The 17,665-nt window shown below is 41.2% G+C and overlaps 1 protein-coding gene across 2 annotated transcripts; it reads right to left on the bottom strand.

Annotated features, from left to right (window-relative positions):
* On the bottom strand, window positions 1-16,614 carry LOC130207394 (sodium- and chloride-dependent betaine transporter-like). Of its 2 annotated transcripts, XM_056435975.1 has the most exons (10): window positions 16,267-16,614; window positions 12,425-12,559; window positions 12,157-12,260; window positions 11,632-11,756; window positions 11,419-11,531; window positions 4,847-4,984; window positions 4,660-4,762; window positions 3,936-4,036; window positions 256-409; window positions 1-135 (listed from the first exon to the last, which is right to left on the bottom strand). In XM_056435975.1, exons 1-10 carry the CDS (start codon window positions 16,447-16,449, stop codon window positions 104-106), a joined length of 1,188 nt encoding a protein of 395 aa, XP_056291950.1. In that variant the 5' UTR covers window positions 16,450-16,614; the 3' UTR covers window positions 1-103. The 2 variants fall into 2 exon arrangements, with proteins under 2 accessions (XP_056291950.1, XP_056291951.1); XM_056435976.1 differs by lacking the exons at window positions 3,936-4,036; window positions 4,660-4,762.
* Between the last annotated feature and the right edge of the window lie 1,051 nt (window positions 16,615-17,665).

A 17,665-nucleotide genomic window follows, 5' to 3' on the forward strand; every position in this document is an offset into this window, starting at 1 on the left:
TTCAGAATTACATTTTATTCTGACTCATAACACATCAGATTAAAGGACTGGCATTGGTTTCATCTCTGTTCCACATTCTTTGATTAACTTGGGATCAACATGATCAACGACCGGACGGCACAAGAAAGACAGACGCTGTTGAGGAAAGTAAAAATACAATGTTATATTAATACACTGTCTATTGGGGGCAATGAAAAATATGACAAAAGTAAAGCATCATTTTTGTAAGTAAGTAGGATGTGTTGGTGCTCTTGCCTGTGTGAGGGTGCCCTCTGTGAGCCCAGATGGGTACTGCGACCACCGAGGAGAGGGCCATGGCCCAGCCCACACTGTAGGCCCAGTCTGGGTACATATAGCCCCCACTGGTTGTCAGGGGCTGATGGTTCAGGAAGAAGCCGAAGAAGCAAACCTTGAGGGGAAACAGAGCGACAAACTCATTGGGCAAACACGCCAACGCTGTTAATCGATAGGACTTGCATCACGGTGGCCTAGTGTCTGTTTTCAGAGCCAATATTAGCATTCAAAAAAAGTTGAGTATTGAAAATAAATGCGCATCCAGTCTTGAGGTTGGTACAGATTTTTACTCCCAGCTTTTGGCCATTGCCCCAATTGTGAATGAAATAGCCTAATTTAAAGCATGTGTTCTCTGCTGCGTCCTGCAGGTTTGTCTCAAATAGGATTATTGTAATTTAGTTTTTGTTCTTCTCTTAGTCACTAGAAACACACACTCAAAGAAATGACTCATTGGATGAACTCAATTAAATTGTTGGCAGGTTTTCCATCCAATAATTATATGCAACTCCAACTCAAATTTAGCACATCAGTGCAATAAAATGTAATTAAGTTTGTCCAACTCATTTGTTTCAAATACATCTCAAATTAAATAACGATATTCATTAAATTAAATTAATTTGTGTTTGTCCAACTCAAAATATAAACTAACTAACTAAGAAAATATGCAAACTCCACAGAAGGAAGGAACTAGACTGGGAATTGAACCCACAACCCTCTGGCTTTGAGGCGACAGTGCTAGCCACTACACCACCATACAGCCCTGAAAGTGTCTTCACCTTGTAAACAACTGATTTTCAACTGGCGCATGCGCCTCAATGAAACACATTTATTTTGAGTTGATATGCACCATCTAACCTAAATAAATCTAATAAATGAAAGAATTCATACATTTTGTGTTCCACCCATTAAATATAAATATCTATTTTTGTAATTGATTTATTTAAATGTATCAAACAATATTTAAATGTGTCAAGAAGGGCTTGAATCGTTTTGTGAGTGTAACCTAAATAAATCTAATAAATGAAAGTATTCCGACATTTTGTGTTACACCCATTCAATATAAATATCTTCGTTTTGTAATTGATTTATTTAAATGTATCAAACAATATTTAAATGTGTCACCTCTAAGAAGGGCTTGAATCGTTTTTTTGAGTGCAGGTTGATTATAAGAAGTGGATGTAGTCGTTGTGACGTAACCCATTGGTTTGTTGACTGCAGTTTTGAAGCCTCAAGCTTAGCATTTTGGTCGTCGCCATATTGGTTTTATGCAACCAGTGAACAAAGGTGTTTAGACTTGGACTGCTGTGGAGTGACGTAGAGATGCTGTATATTGCTCTGGTTAGCAATGTCAATCTGGACTTGTCCTTTAACTAGGGTGACCAGATTTGTGTTTGTGAAAAAGAGGTTCGCCTCGGGGGGGAGGGGGGGGTGGTGCTGAGCGATTAAACATCTCTCTTGTTCTGCCTGTTTTGTGATATACATGCCTAAAAGGTGCCTAATATTTCTAGACTGAAATAATATCGGCATTATAATTATTATAACTATGAGGATTTTTTAGTTGCCTATTTTGTGGAGCCCCCTCAGGACTTGGTGCCCTACGCACAGCGCGTAGTGCGCGTTATGGGAGCGGCGGCGCTGGTAGGAGTGTATAGCATGTAGTAGTAGTGTATAGCATGCCGCACAAACAACAATGAACTAGTGGAGGCGGCAAGGTGCTCCGTGTTGCCAGATTGGAAATGGTGAAGTATCGTACCAAAGGCTCAAAATGGTCGTATTTGGAGGATAATTATCGTGTATCTGGCAACACTGAGATCGGTCGACCAATAACTGTTCTCTATACAGTCAGAGCTCGCGCAAGAAGGTGGAACGTAAGGGAGATACCATTTCCAAAACTTGTAAGGGGTAAATACTAGTTTGTGAAAGACCCAGAGAAACACAAATATCCGACGAAGCAAAATCCCGGACGTTTTTGGAATCCCTGCCGGACGCATTTTTTAGGTCTCAAAAACAGGACATGTCCGGGGAAAACAGGACGTCTGGTCACCCTACTTTAACTCCCACGTGAAGCAAACCCCAAGGACTGCATTTCTTTATCGATGTAATATTTAAAAAATCAGGTACATCTCGTCTCAAAGTGTTGCAGAAAAACTGGTTCATGCGTTTGTTACTTCTAGACTAAATGACTTATGTCATTTAGCAGACGCTTTTATCCAAAGTGACTTACAATAAGTGCATTTCAACCAAGAGTACAAACTAAGAACAACAAGAATACAGAAAGTAACATTTCTTCAAGAGAGTCGAACTACAAAAGTATTGTCAGTAAGAGCCATTTAAGTGCCACTGAAGTGCTAATCTGTGTTTTAATCCAGATCGTTGGAAAAGGTGTGTTTTTAGTTTCCGGCGGAAGATGTAGAGACTTTCTGCTGTCCTGATGTCAGTGGGGAGCTCATTCCACCAATCAGGAGCAAGGACAGCAAACAGCCTGGATTTCGAGCGATTAGCTCGAATTGCAGTAAACTAGTGATTAGACTAGTTTACTGCAATTCCTTATTATCAGGCTGCTCTAATAAGTCTCTTACATCCCTACTCACAAAAACTAAGAAAAGAGATCACATTACTCCTGTATTCTGTTCTGCACTGGCTCCCTGTAGAATCAAGAATCACATTTAAAATTATTCTACTCATCTATAAAGCCTTGATTGGTGATGCACAAAAATATCTTAAGAAGCTTGTAGTACCATATTGCCCCACTAGAGCGCTGCGCTCACTAAATGAGGATAGGATAAGAGCCAAAGCCTTCAGTTATCAAGCTCCTCTTTTGTAGAACCAGCTTCCACTTTCAGTCAGACATAGTCACCAAATTTTAGAGTAGACTTAAGACTTTCCTCTTTAACAGTGGTTATCGTTCGGGCTGAATCAGGTTTGTACTGGTCTAGCCCCTTGATATGCTGCTATAGGCTTATAGGCTGCTGGGGGATGTTTTAGGATCCACTGAGCTCCTCTCTCCTCTCCACTCTCTCATTTAGATATCTTCATTGCACTGCACCCTGGAGTCTTTGTGCCTTCTTGCCTTATAGGTTCCATTGGACCTGGCTGTCTCTGAAGCTGGTCCTGGCTCATGGGTCCTTCCTCCTTGCCTCTGCATCCAGCCCTGGCCTACTTCCAAATTGCCCTTCCTCCTTCTTTGTGCCTCCTGCCTCACAGGCCTGGCCTTATTGGTCTGGCCTCTTTCGCGATGCCTCTTGCCTGTTGGGCCGGCCTCCTGCCTCGATGGACCTGCTGATTCCTCCACCATCTCTTCCTCTTTCTGTTTCATGGATTGTGGAGGTCTGGATCTTGGTCCATGACTAATTATTATTAATAATGTCTGTCATATTCATTGAATGCTTTGTATCTCTGTTGATTCTGTACACATGACACATCTGTCCATCCGGGGAGAGGGATCCTTTTTTGGGGAAGTTTTTCCTAATCCGATGTTGGGTCAAAGGTCAGTAAGGTTGTATGTGTACAATTCTGAAGCAAATTTGTGATTTTGGGCTCTACAAAATAAACACCTGTCAATCAAAAGGTAGATGGACCAGTTTTTGCCATCTGCATCCTCCCGACATTTCCCCTGCAGCTGTTTACAGTGTGTAACTCACCATGCATATCAGAGGGGTGAAGTAGCGCCAGCACAGTGTGAAATAACCCCACGGCCTCTGTCCTGTCATAAATTGCACCGCGTCACACATCCGGTCAGCTCCTGTATGATTAATAAAGTTTGTTGGTGCTAATTTAAAAGACAAGACCTGCTGATGTAGAAGCATGATGCAGGGCACTCATAGATTGGCTGGAAACCACTTTTTAAAAAATGGGTTCTAAAACCAAATGGTTTTCATACTATAAAGACATTTTATGTTAAAAGAACATTATAAAGCATTATATAAATCTGTAGACACCACTCTAATAATTAAACACTATTTCTGATTTTTCCAAATGTCTGCCTTGTTTAAACACTTTACTGCATCAACAAAGCGGTAAAACAGCACACAACAACAATGTACCGTACGTTCTCAGAACTATTTATTTCACGGTTTATCCGAAATCTATCGTCTACAAGAGGACATGTGGGTTCATCAACTATGATAGAGGAACTTAAATGATCAACTCTATCCACAGACATGAATGCTGATATCGGATGAAATTTGCAAAATCGGGAGGTGTGGAGTCGTCAAATATGAACATGATACATGTGGCCCATTCGATCCTTTGGTGAAAACTCATAAAGTCCCTTTGTTTTGAATAGCTCTTGGGAAGATGCATGAGTAGTGCTATTATATCTTGTGGGCTACAGATTAATTTTTACATTGTGTGTAAACCACTTACCAAAGGCCCATCCAACAGCCACACACTGGACCGCAGACACAAATACTACACATATTCCATTGGCACCATAGTAGTCAATCAGCTGGAAGACGTACACTCCTCCCTGGACACCACAGAAGAGCTACGTTCATGAAGTGTTGCCTCCAAATGGTCTTCATTTGTGTGTGTTTGGGCCTGTTAGTCATACCTGAGTGGTGAGAGAGATCTGTATGATGAAGCTGATGGAGCAGAAGAAAAAGAGGACGATTTCTCTGCGCCAAGGTCTGCGCATCTGTCCCGGGAACATGTCAATCACGGACGATATGATAGTTTCCAGACCTGCAAACTAACACATGAACAAACAGACGAAAAAAATAAAGAAACTTCACATCATTGTCACATTAAACAAGCACTTTGTCTTGTTTAACTTTTACTCAAAGATGTTCCTTTGGGCTCGAGTGTCGGGTGTTAGATCAATTCACTCTGCAGGTGTGACATTTTTTTATGATTACTGCGGGAATTGTATGAACTGAAGGAGAAACTATTCAGACGATATAAAGTAGGTGTGGCCAACAGATATCATTGGAATAATTCATATTCATTTGTATGCAAATGCAGACTGATCACCTACTTAGTAATATTACTACAACTACTTCTCCTCCTCCTCCTCCTACTGCTGCTACTACTACTACTACTACTACTACTAACGACATTATTCTTCATGGGGCTTAAAAGTATCTACTGGCTCTTTAATTAAAATGTTGACTTGATGAAAAGGCAGAAGATCACCAAAATCCTTAAAAAGCTCCAGGTACCATCACGGTGCAATAATAGAAATGATGTGGTGACTGTGGTTCAGTGGTGAGCAGGTTGTCCTTCAATCAGACGATGGCCGGTTTGATCCCCAGCTCCACTAGTTCCTTCTGCATTTGATTCAATACCACATCTCAATATAACAGAGGACTCCTGGTCTAACTTTAGTCCGTCCCAGATTGATCATCTTGTTGACAGTGCCACAGGCTCACTGAGAATGACACTGGACTCGATAACCCCTCTGAAGAAGAAGACAGTGAGGAAGAGGAGGTTTGCTCCCTGGTATAACCCTCAGACCCGCAAACATCACAAAAGCTTGAAAGCATACGGCGTTCAACTAATCTGGAAGAATCCCGCTTAGTTTGGCGAGATAGTCTTAAAACATATAAGAAGGCCCTCCGTAATGCCAGAGCAGCCTATTACTCATCAGTTATAGAGAGAAATAAGAACAACCCCAGGTTTCTCTTTCGCACTGTAGGCTGACAGAGAGTCACAGCTCTGTGGAGCCGAGTATTCCTATATACCTCAGTGGTAATGACTTTATGAACTTCTTTAATGAAAAGATTTTAACTATTAGAGGCAAGATTAATAATCTCTTGCCCTTAACCCATGGGTGGGCAAACTTTTTGACTTGCGGGCCACAATCGGTTCTAAAATTTGACAGAGGGGCCGGGCCAGGAGCATTTGGACACGCAATGTAATTTATTAAACCTGGAGATTGCATCTGATTTTTATACATTTCAATTAAAGGTGCAAAGTTAAAGAAATCAACATTTACTGGAAAAAGATCAATGGAATCACTTTCAAAACAGATTATTACCCAACGAAATGATCAAGCTCAATAATTTCTAATTGTTTTAAACCCCGCAAAATAATGGACGGATTGTCTCAGCTCTCTATATAATGAGGCACAATTGTCCTCAGGTACAAGTGGAAAGAATGGACGGATTGTATGACCCTAAACTGAAAAATTGAAGTTAGATTAAAAAATCTTCATATCGCTGAAAACAAACACTTTACTTCCTATGTGGACAAACTGTTTTGGTTGGTTTAATGAGGCTCCAAAGTGAAGTTTCAAAAAGCAGTGAGATATCTGAATACAATGCTAGATACATGTAAATAAATGTGGAAAACTAAATTTTGTATTATCGTTTTTTGAGTAAAAATGATGTGGTCTGTCTACCACACATTCAAAAAATAAATAGATGGGATCACCATGAGAAATTACTTCATATTGCAGATAAAGCTTCATGTGGTGTGTGCAAATAAAAAATGACCATTACATTTTTTTTATTTTTTATAAATATGTATTGTACATAAATAAATAAATAAATCTACATTATATACATGTTGAGAAATAGAAAACAGAATACAACTATTGACACAGACTATTTACAATATGGCTTCACTATAATAACATCTGTAACAGCTTCCGGGCCGTTACCCGTGGGTTTCCCCCACTAGCACCAAGGATACTCAGACCACGACAAGGTTCCGTTTAATTGTTTAATTGTCGGCACACAACACTCAGCAGACCGCAAACCTGCGCCTCTTCTCACTCTCCCCTACCTCCAGCTCTGCTGCCCTTTTTATATGAGCAGCATCGGCTGCTGACTGATTGCTAATAAGCCAGAGCAGCTGACTGATTGTCAACCAGCCAGCAGCCGAGGCCAGATTGGGGACAGCTGCCACACATCATGTCATCGTTTCACGAGACCTCTTTGCTGGCCGGGCAGGTGGAGCTGCAGGTGGAGCTGCAGGTTGAGCTTGAGCTGCAGGCGCTGGTGAATCCTCTCTGTAAAATACAAGACTAGTCAGCACCGCGCACACGTAACGGACACCGTGACGGGACACGTAACGGACACGTAACGTTTAGTGAAGACTCTTACCCGGTCCAAATGGATCTCTTCTCGCGTGTTCCTCCTCGTGGTTCTGCAGCTCCTCCGGAGGCTCCGCGCTGCTCGCCAAAATCACTGCGGCTGTTTCTAAATGAGCCTCACCTGTATGGTGGGTATGTCCTTTGTGATTTACTGAGTGTTCATTGGTTGTTTTTTTCGCAAAATGTTGACAGACAAACGGATTGACAAATCATGGTGGAGGGTTTTGTCTGGAAGTACTTCCACGCCTAAGCATTTGACAAAGCGGCCATTAAACAAAGCGGCGATTTGGACAAGTTCGCCGGGTCGGAGCGTTTATGTCTGTCTGCCTTAACCAGTGATCCGTCCTCAAGTGGAATGGCCTTGGAAACCACTGTATGCCCTGGTGTATATTTAGATGGCTTTTCTCCTGCCTCGTGAACAATTATCTTCAACTTAACGGTTCTACTTAACACCTGACCCCATCCCAACTGCTTAAAGGCCTTAAAGGCGTTTGAGGCTTTAACGGCTCTCTATTAGATATTATCAATGTGTCTCTGCTAACAGGCCACCCACACTCCTTCAAGGTGGCTGTTATTAAACCTCTCCTGAAGAAGCCCACTGGCCAAGGTTCAGAATCCTTGAGAAAGTTGTCGCTAAATCATCATCTTTATTCATCAATAATAGATTTGAGGTCGCAAATCAGGTGATTTTCACCACAGCACCGAGACGGCACTGGTGAAAATTACAAATGACCTCTTAATGGCAGCAGATAAAGGACTCCTCTCTGTACTGGTCTTGTTGACCTTAGTGCTGCATTCGACACCATTGACCATGACATCCTGTTACAGAGACTGGAGCAGTCGATTGGCATTTCAGGCACCGCACTAAGTTGGTTTAAATCCTATTTATCAGATCGATCTCAGTTTGTATTTGTAAACGATGACGCCTCGATAACCACCAACGTTAATCACGGAGTTCCACAAGGCTCTGTGCTTGGACCAATTTTATTTACCTTATACATTCTTCCTTTGGGCAATATTATTAGGAAACACTCCATAAACTTTAATTGTTATGCAGATGATACTCAATTATATCAATCCATCAAACCAGAAGACACGACCAGCTCGCTAAACTTCAAGCATGTCTTAACGACATAAACACATGCATGACCTGAAACTTCATGATGTTAAACTCTGACAAAACTGAAGTAATTTTACTCGGCCCTGAGCACCTCAGAGATCAATTATCTGGTGATGCAGTTTCTGTAGACGGCATTGCCCTGGCATCCAACACCACTGTAAAGAATCTCGGCGTTATCTTTGATCGGGACTTGTCCTTTAAGTCCCACGTAAAGCAAATATCAAGGACTGCATTCTTCCATCTACGTAATATTTCAAAAATCAGGCACATCTTGTCTCAAAAGGATGCAGAAAAATTGGTTCATGCGTTCGTTACTTCGAGACTGGATTACTGCAACTCCTTATTATCAGGCTGCTCTAATACGTTTCTTATGTCCCTCCAGTTGATCCAGAATGCTGCAGCTCGTGTTCTCACTAAAACCAAGAAAATAGATCACATTACTTCTGCATTAGCTGCTCTGCACTGGCTCCCTGTAAACTCAAGAATCACATTTAAAATTCTTCGATTAACCTACAAAGCCTTGATTGGTGATGCACCATCATATCTTAACTATTTGCCTTGGTCATTTGACCATTCAATATTTAACCCTCCTGTCGCCTTCGGGTCAATTTGACCCGATTCAATGTTTAATGTCGGTGTTCTTTCGGGAGTCAACAAACAAACATAAAGTACCTCACACTTAAACTTGGAAAACAATATTAATTCTAATAATTTTCTGGAGATTTTAATAGCTGGGGTCATATTGACCTCAAGGGTAAAATATGTTAGTAAATATAAAGGTAACAGGAGGGTTAAACATTGAATCGTGTCAGATTGACCAAGGCCAGGAGGGTGAAACATTGAATCGGGTCAAATTGACCCGAAGGCAACACAAGGGTTAAGGAGCTTGTAGTACCATATTGCCCCACTAGAGAGCTGCACTCACAAAATGCGGGGCTACTTAAAAAGTCTTAAAAAGTAGGATGGGAGCCAGAGCCTTCAGTTATCAAGCTCCTCTTTTATGGAATAAGCTTCCACCTTCAGTCCGGGAGGCAGACACAGTCACCTCATTTAAGAGAAGACTGAAGACTTTCCTCTTTGACGGAACTTATAGTTAGGGCTGAATCAGGTTCACCTGGTCCAGCCCCTTGATATGCTGCTATAGGCTTATAGGCTGCTCTTGGATGTTTTAGGATACACTGAGTACCTATTTCCTCTTTTCTCTCTTCTTATGGATGAATTTGTATCTCTCTATTGCACATTACTAACTCAGCTTTCTCCCCGGAGTCCTTTTGACTTCACGTCTCATAGAGTCATCGGACCCTATGAGACGTCATAGATCCTATCTGCCTGATGGATCATCGAGATCTGGATCGTGGAGTATGCCTACTACCAACTATTCATGCACTCTCATATTCATTGAATGTATTTTAACTCTAATCTGTCCTTCTGTACACATTACATATATTGCATCCTTCCATCCTGGAGACGGATCCTCCTCTGTTGCTCTCCTGAAGGTTTCTTCCCCTTTTTTCCCCGTGGAGGGTTGTTTGGGAGTTTTTCCCTATCCGATATGAGATTTTGGGACAGGGATGTCTATGTGTACAGATTGTAAAGCACTCTGAGACAAATTTGTGAAAATGGGCTATACAAATAAAATGAATTGAACAAGTAATGGACCATAAATATTTTTACCACACTGTATGGCAAGATATCATATAATTGTAAAGACATTCAATAAAGGAAGAAAAATTCCAGATTCATTAATTGAGATATTGAGATGCTGAGATATTTCAGTGTTGATTGAACTCGTCGACCTATCATCAGGCCGACATTACCGCCAATAGAGCCACACCGAAACTTTAAGCTACATTCACACATAAGTCTTCACTGATCGAGCATAAACACTTGAAGCATGTCTTTCTACTTTTACAAGATTACTTTGTGCAGGACAACCTATTCCTGAGGTTTTTGCTCGAGATAACATACCCAAACTAAAAAGGGTGTATCTCTGCAACCACAAAAGCTATTTGAATAATGGTGGTGTTATAATAAAGGCAACCTATGTGAGCTTTTGATCAGATGTGTAAATGTTCGTATATATGTTAATGGTTAAGAGTAAATAAAGATGAAACATAGCAAAAAATAGAAGTTTCAGGTTCGTCTAGAAAAAAAAGCACTTTCAGGATTATTATCTTTTGAAAGGATGCACAGCAAAGGTTTAAACTAACCCAGATTATAGCACAACATGTGAAGAGTCTCTGCAATGTTTCAATTTGAAAAAGTCAACCAGAACAACAGTTAACAAGAGTTTTTAGTAAAGCTAAATTAAGCGAGGTCTCTAAATTGTGCATTTGGGCACATTTGAGCACCATCTGTGTCATTTGACTTTTCTCATGTCAAACCATATATTTCACTTTTATATTACTTATGGAGTTCAATACATCAAAATACATCAGTCTGTGGCTTTAAAACAGTAAAACAAAGATAAAACGATAAAACAAAGTGGTGCTGTGTGCATGCGTCCTCGTGCGTAATGGATAATCTCCCTCTCCCTCGCAGCACAGATATATGCAGCTAGATATCTCAGCCGGGTTAGTGCGGGTTTAAAAAAACGACCTGTCTTTGTAATCGTGGGATTGATTGGTACCAAAAAAGAAAACATTGACAGCACTGTGAGCCAATAGGATCCAGAGAGGCGTCGCCATTTGTGAAACATTAAATCCGATTTGCTGAAATTGAACTGTGTTCTGAGTGTGCCGATTCCGACAAAATGATGATTATGATATTTTAATGATTATTTTAGTTGGTGTTTTAGTTGTTTTGAAAAGGTGTACTGATTCTTATAGCCCAGGTTGTTTTCTTCAATTTGATGTACAACATCAATATATTTGCTCAAGCCTCATGTTCATTATAATGTTTTATACAGTTTAACCACAATGTCAAAAAGTCAGGGGACTTAGGGCTTAACTTGTCCGCTTGGTCTTACCAGTGTGTCTAGTCCAAGCAGAATGAGCATCAGGAAAAAGCAGGCGGCCCACAGCTGAGGCAGCGGCATCAAGGCAACAGCCTGAGGAAATACAACGAACGCAAGTCCAGGCCCTGGGAGGACAGAAGAGACGTTTAAGCCGTCTTGTGTTCCAGGAAAAGTGAGAGGGTCCCATGTCTGTCACAGACGGACACTGTTGGATTCAAATCATACCTGAATCAGCCACTTTGTCGATGGAAATTCCCTGTTTTTCAGCCATGAAGCCCAGAGTCGAGAAGACTACGAAGCCAGAGATGAAGCTGGTGGCGCTATTGAGAACACAAAGCCACAGACTGTCCCTGCAGACAGCAATGAGCTTAGCACACAGAGCAGAACTGAGTGGACAATGTGCCGACAGGACAAAGACCCGGCTGTCCAACTGGTGGACCTCAGGTTGTAGATTGTTGAAGGCGGAACATTTGACATTCGAATTAGGGGTCTGACCGTTTCAGTTTTTTTTAAACTAGAGATTGAGAACATAAACTCATATTTACAATGTTAACTGAGGTAATACATCAGGTGAGAAGTAGTGTCATGTTCTCATAGACTTCTACACAATCTGACTTTTGCAATCTGAGGAGTCGCCTCCTGCTGGCCAATATAGAGAATGCAGGTATAAGGCAGATTTTTCTGATTTTCTTCGCTTTTCTGAACCCTGAGTTTGCAGATTCCTGTTTTCTAAATGTAAAAGTGACTAACTTGTAACAGTTGTTGTGGATTTTATTGTAGCTGCCCAGTGTGATCAAGGCTCCTGATGAAACACCATAGGAGAAGAGGACCTGAGCAGCAGCCTCCATCCACACCTGATGCACATATAACATGGAGTTAGGATATCAGTATACTATTAGTGTTTACATTTTAAATTCAGGTAGCTGGGACGCTAACAGCAGCATCATAAAAAGACAAACGTGACCTCTCAAACAAACTAGAGCCCGTAAAGCTGCATGATTTGTCTACAGTGTTTCACCTGAAAGTCTGCCAGGCGAGAAGGATCTGGATACAGGTAGTAGACCACCCCCTGCCAGGCTCCTGGCAGCGTCAACCCCCTGACCAGCAGGATGGCCAGCATCACATAAGGGAACACCGCCGTGAAATACACAACCTGGAAAGTTTAGAAGCAGAACATTTTAGGCGTTGTTATATTAAATAAACCTGAATCTTATTGGTTACTTATCTCGCCTAAAAACATTAAAACCTAATTAAGGAAGAAATATTTACATTTTAGCATGCCTCAAAATCTCACAACACTGACGGCCATTCAAGACACTCGGGCGCAACACATTGTGACATCTTGACATGTTTGGATTTCAATTTTTACAACTGTATACACATGTCGCTTATGTGCTTCATATCTCAATACAAAACATGTAGTATTGAGCTCAACAGCTCTTTTTGGGGCATTTTCCTGTTTCTCTGCATATGTGACAGGGTGTCTCTGTCCCCCAAAAAAAGGAGATGACGATGACTCAATACCAGGTGGTCTTTGTGCTCATGTCTCATACACAGAATGTCTTGCTAAATGTAGTATACATCTTTCTCAAGTCCACAGAAATCCACATACCATTGGTTTGCCTGTTAGCGTGCAATTCCAAACACAGCCAGGGAGCCAATTGTAGGTTTTATTTATTCATTCAAGCAAACAAACATCACAGCGGTTGTGTTGGCAGACACACCTGGAGATGTCTGTGCACCTTTCTAGTTTTAAAGGTATACAAGGCCCCTGAATCTTCACACCAAGGCAAGGCAAGGCAAGTTTATTTATATAGCACATTTCATACATGAATGCAATTCAAAGTGCTTTACAAAAAATAGATCAAGAATAAGAAATAAAAAAAAAAAAAATAAAAAAAGGAATACAAAGTGCATCAAAGTAACAATTTAAAAAGGCATAAAAGCATAAAAGAAGATTAATAAAAGAAAAAATAAAGATAAAAATCTAAGTGCAAAGAATCATTCCTTCTGTCGTTGTCTTATTATTTCAGGATTAATACAAGATTCAATTTAAGGCAATGGAGAACATAAACGTTTTTAGCCTGTTTTTGAAAGTAGTAAGAGTTGGTGCAGATCTAAGCTCTTCCGGAAGTTTGTTCCAACTGTGTGTGGCATAATAACTGAATGCTGCTTCACCATGTTTTGTTTTAACCCTGGGAACAGTTAGCAGACCGCCCCAGATGACCTAAGAGGCCTAGAGGGTTCATAAGGTGAAGCAAGTCAGAGATATATTTTGGACCTACACCATTTAGAGATTTATAAACGAGCAGCAGTATTTTGAAGTCGATTCTCTGATGTACTGGTAGCCAATGCAGAGACCTGAGAATGGGTGTAATGTGTTCAACTTTCTTAGTCTTTGTTAGGACTCTGGCAGCTGCATTCTGAATAAGTTGTAGCTGTCAAGTGCTTTTTTGGGGAGACCTGAAAAAGACTATTACAATAGTCTAACCTACTGGAGATGAAGGCGTGAATTAGTTTTTCTAAATCTTGTTTGGACATAAACTAACCTAATTATAGCACAACATGTGAAGAGTCTCTGCAATGTTTCAATTTGATGTGGGTTAAAAGTCAACCAGAACAACAGTTAACAAGAGTTTTAGTAAAGCTAAATTTTGTGCATTTGGGCACATTTGAGCACCATCTGTGTCACAAACCATATATTTCACTTTTATATTACTTATGGAGTTCATAAAACGATAAAACAAAAGTGGTTGCTGTGTGCGCGCCCTCGTATGCAATTGGATAATCTCTCCTCTCCCTTAGCACAGATACTACGCATAGACATATCTCAGGGTTAGAACGGGCGGGTTTAAAAACTGTCTTTGTAATCGTGGGATTGATTGGTACCAAAAAGAAAACATTGACAGCACTGTGAGCCAATAGGATGTCTTTGTGAAACATTAAACTGATTTGTTGAAATTGAACTGTGTTCTGAGTGTGCCGATTCCGACAAAATGATGATTATGATATTTTAATGATTATTTTAGTTGGTGTTTTAGTTGTTTGAAAAGGTGTACTGATTCTTATAGCCCAGGTTGTTTTCTTCAATTTGATGTACAACATCAATATATTTGCTCAAGCCTCATGTTTATTATAATGTTTTATACAGTTTAACCACAATGTCAAAAAGTCAGGGGACTTAGGGCTTAATTTGTCCGCTTGGTCTTACCAGTGTGTCTAGTCCAAGCAGAATGAGCATCAGGAAAAAGCAGGCGGCCCACAGTTGAGGCAGCGGCATCAAGGCAACAGCCTGAGGAAATACAGAACACAGTCCAGGCCCTGGAGGACAGAAGAGACGCTAGTCGCCTTTGTGTTCCAGGAAAAGTGAGAGGGTCCCATGTCTGTCACAGACGGACACTGTTGGATTCAAATCATACCTGAATCAGCCACTTTGTCGATGGAAATTCCCTGTTTTTCAGCCATGAAGCCCAGAGTCGAGAAGACTACGAAGCCAGAGATGAAGCTGGTGGCGCTATTGAGAACACAAAGCCACAGACTGTCCCTGCAGACAGCAATGAGCTTAGCACACAGAGCAGAACTGAGTGGACAATGTGCCGACAGGACAAAGACCCGGCTGTCCAACTGGTGGACCTCAGGTTGTAGATTGTTGAAGGCGGAACATTTGACATTCGAATTAGGGGTCTGACCGTTTCAGTTGTTTTTTTTAAACTACAGATTGAGAACATAAACTCAAATTTAGAATTTTAACTGAGGTAATACATCAGGTGAGAAGTAGTGTCATGTTCTCATAGACTTCTACACAATCTGACTTTTGCAATCTGAGGAGTCGCCTCCTGCTGGCCAATATAGAGAATGCAGGTATAAGGCAGGTTTTTCTGATTTTCTTCGCTTTTCTGAACCCTGAGTTTGCAGATTCCTGTTTTCTAAATGTAAAAGTGACTAACTTGTAACAGTTGTTGTGGATTTTATTGTAGCTGTGATCAAGGCTCCTGAGAGGACCTGAGCAGCAGCCTCCATCCACACCTGATGCACATATAACATGGAGTTAGGATATCAGTATACTATTAGTGTTTACATTTTAAATTCAGGTAGCTGGGACGCTAACAGCAGCATCATAAAAAGACAAACGTGACCTCTCAAACAAACCAGAGTCCGTAAAGCTGCATGATTTGTCCAAAGTGTTTCACCTGAAAGTCTGCCAGGCGAGAAGGATCTGGGTGACCCACCCCTGCCAGCCTCCTGGCAGCAACCCCTGACCAACCAACCTGGAAAGTTTAGAACATTTTAGGCGTTGTTATATTAAATAAACCTGAATCTTATTGGTTACTTATCTAAAACATTAAAACCTAATTAAGGAAGAAATATTTACATTTTAGCATGCCTCAAAATCTCACAACACTGACGGCTATTCAGACCCTCGGAACACATTGTGACATCTTGACATGTTTTTTACAACTGTATACTTATGTGCTTCATATCTCAATACAAAACATGTAGTATTGAGCTCAACAGCTCTTTGGGCATTTTCCTGTTTCTCTGCATATGTGACAGGGTGTCCTGTCCCCAAAAAAGGAGATGACTTGACTCAATACCAGGTGGTCTTTGTGCTCATGTCTCATACAGAATGTCTTGCTAAATGTAGTATACATCTTTCTCAAGTCCACAGAAACATACCATTGGTTTGCCTGTTAGCGTGCAATTCCAAACACAGCCAGGGAGCCAATTGTAGGTTTTATTTATTCATTCAAGCAAACAAACATCACAGCGGTTGTGTTGGCAGACACACCTGGAGATGTCTGTGCACCTTTCTAGTTTTAAAGGTATACAAGGCCCCTGAATCTTCACACCAAGTCTGACCTTTCCTGTGAAACGGACCCCTTTCCAGATGCAGAAGTAGCAGGCCACCCAGCAGGCCAGGAGACACAGCAGCAGCTCCCACTTCACTGAGCCGACCTCCTCTATTCCCCCAGACATGGACAGTATTCCTCTACTGCACGGGGACACCAGACAGTCAACAACGGTTGCACCAACAATTTGCATATTTGACAAGAATGCACACAATACTTGATCAACTGCCTCCGCCCTGTGATTTATTATGAGCTTAATGTGACCACACCCACTCACTGCCAGAACTCAGAGGCCGATGACTCTGAGAGATTTCCAGATGTCCAGTTTACTGTCAGGTTGCCCCCGTGTTTTGCAGTCCAGTTCGTGGAGGTGAGGTCCACACATCTGTCTGTTGAGAGGACGGCACACTGATTACGTGGTAATCTCACACAGTTGATGTCAGTTGCTCATAGTTTTAAGTCATGAAACACAGTTTGCTCGTAAACACTGCATGTTTCAAACTTCACATAGAAATCTGATTTATAAATCTATATGCCGACTTTGTGTTGAAAGACCCCCAAAGTTTGAATGTCTGCTGTCTTTTTCCTTGCTCCATATGTCAAGAGATATATGTTACAAAAAGCAAGTCAGATTGATCTCTCCTTGTGACATCCTATGGTGCTTTCCTAACATAGCACCATCTCTGAGGTAACCATCCCCGATGTGCACCATGGTTGCCTTCAATGTCTTTTTTTATATTTATCCTCAGTCAAATTACATGTATGTGCACAAATACATGGCCAATAAAGCTGATTCTGATTCTGATTATCACTATGTTCAATGTTACTTTAACACTCTGTAGATAAGGGACCATATGTTCACTGGCTGAGTTAAAATATACTCTAAATTGACAATTTTACTGTGTTTTACACAAACAAGCTCTGCGATAGTCAAGCAACTTGTCGCCTTCGACAAATCTCCCAGCTGACATTGGGGCAGCCGCCCCACCGACCCTGAACAAGATAAGCGTTTGAAGATGATGCATCCTATCCACATTTAGAAAACTGATTTCATTTGGATTTACTAGAAATGTCTATAGACTGTAATAAGTGGACATAGTAGACAACGTCCTTTTCCGATGACGTGTAGCTGAGCTAACAGTGAGTGAGCAAGCCATACTGACCTGTGTTCCAGGGATTGTTGCAGGTGGCCCACGGCAAAGGGTCTCTGAAACAATAGAAGAAGTAGAGGAGGGCCCAGGCCAGGATGATGATATAGAATGTGGAATAAAGCTGGATCACAATGGTAGAATAGCCGGTCCCTGTAGGGAGAGAGGACATCAGACGTGAGCGTTATCAATCAAAATCCCCCTTTAGTGGCGATATTTACATGTTTTCTCTATCGGCTCTCCCTCCATTTCTTGCTCTTC

This window comes from Pseudoliparis swirei, chromosome 17, assembly GCF_029220125.1.
Source record: "Pseudoliparis swirei isolate HS2019 ecotype Mariana Trench chromosome 17, NWPU_hadal_v1, whole genome shotgun sequence".
Taxonomy (NCBI): Eukaryota; Metazoa; Chordata; class Actinopteri; order Perciformes; family Liparidae; genus Pseudoliparis; species Pseudoliparis swirei.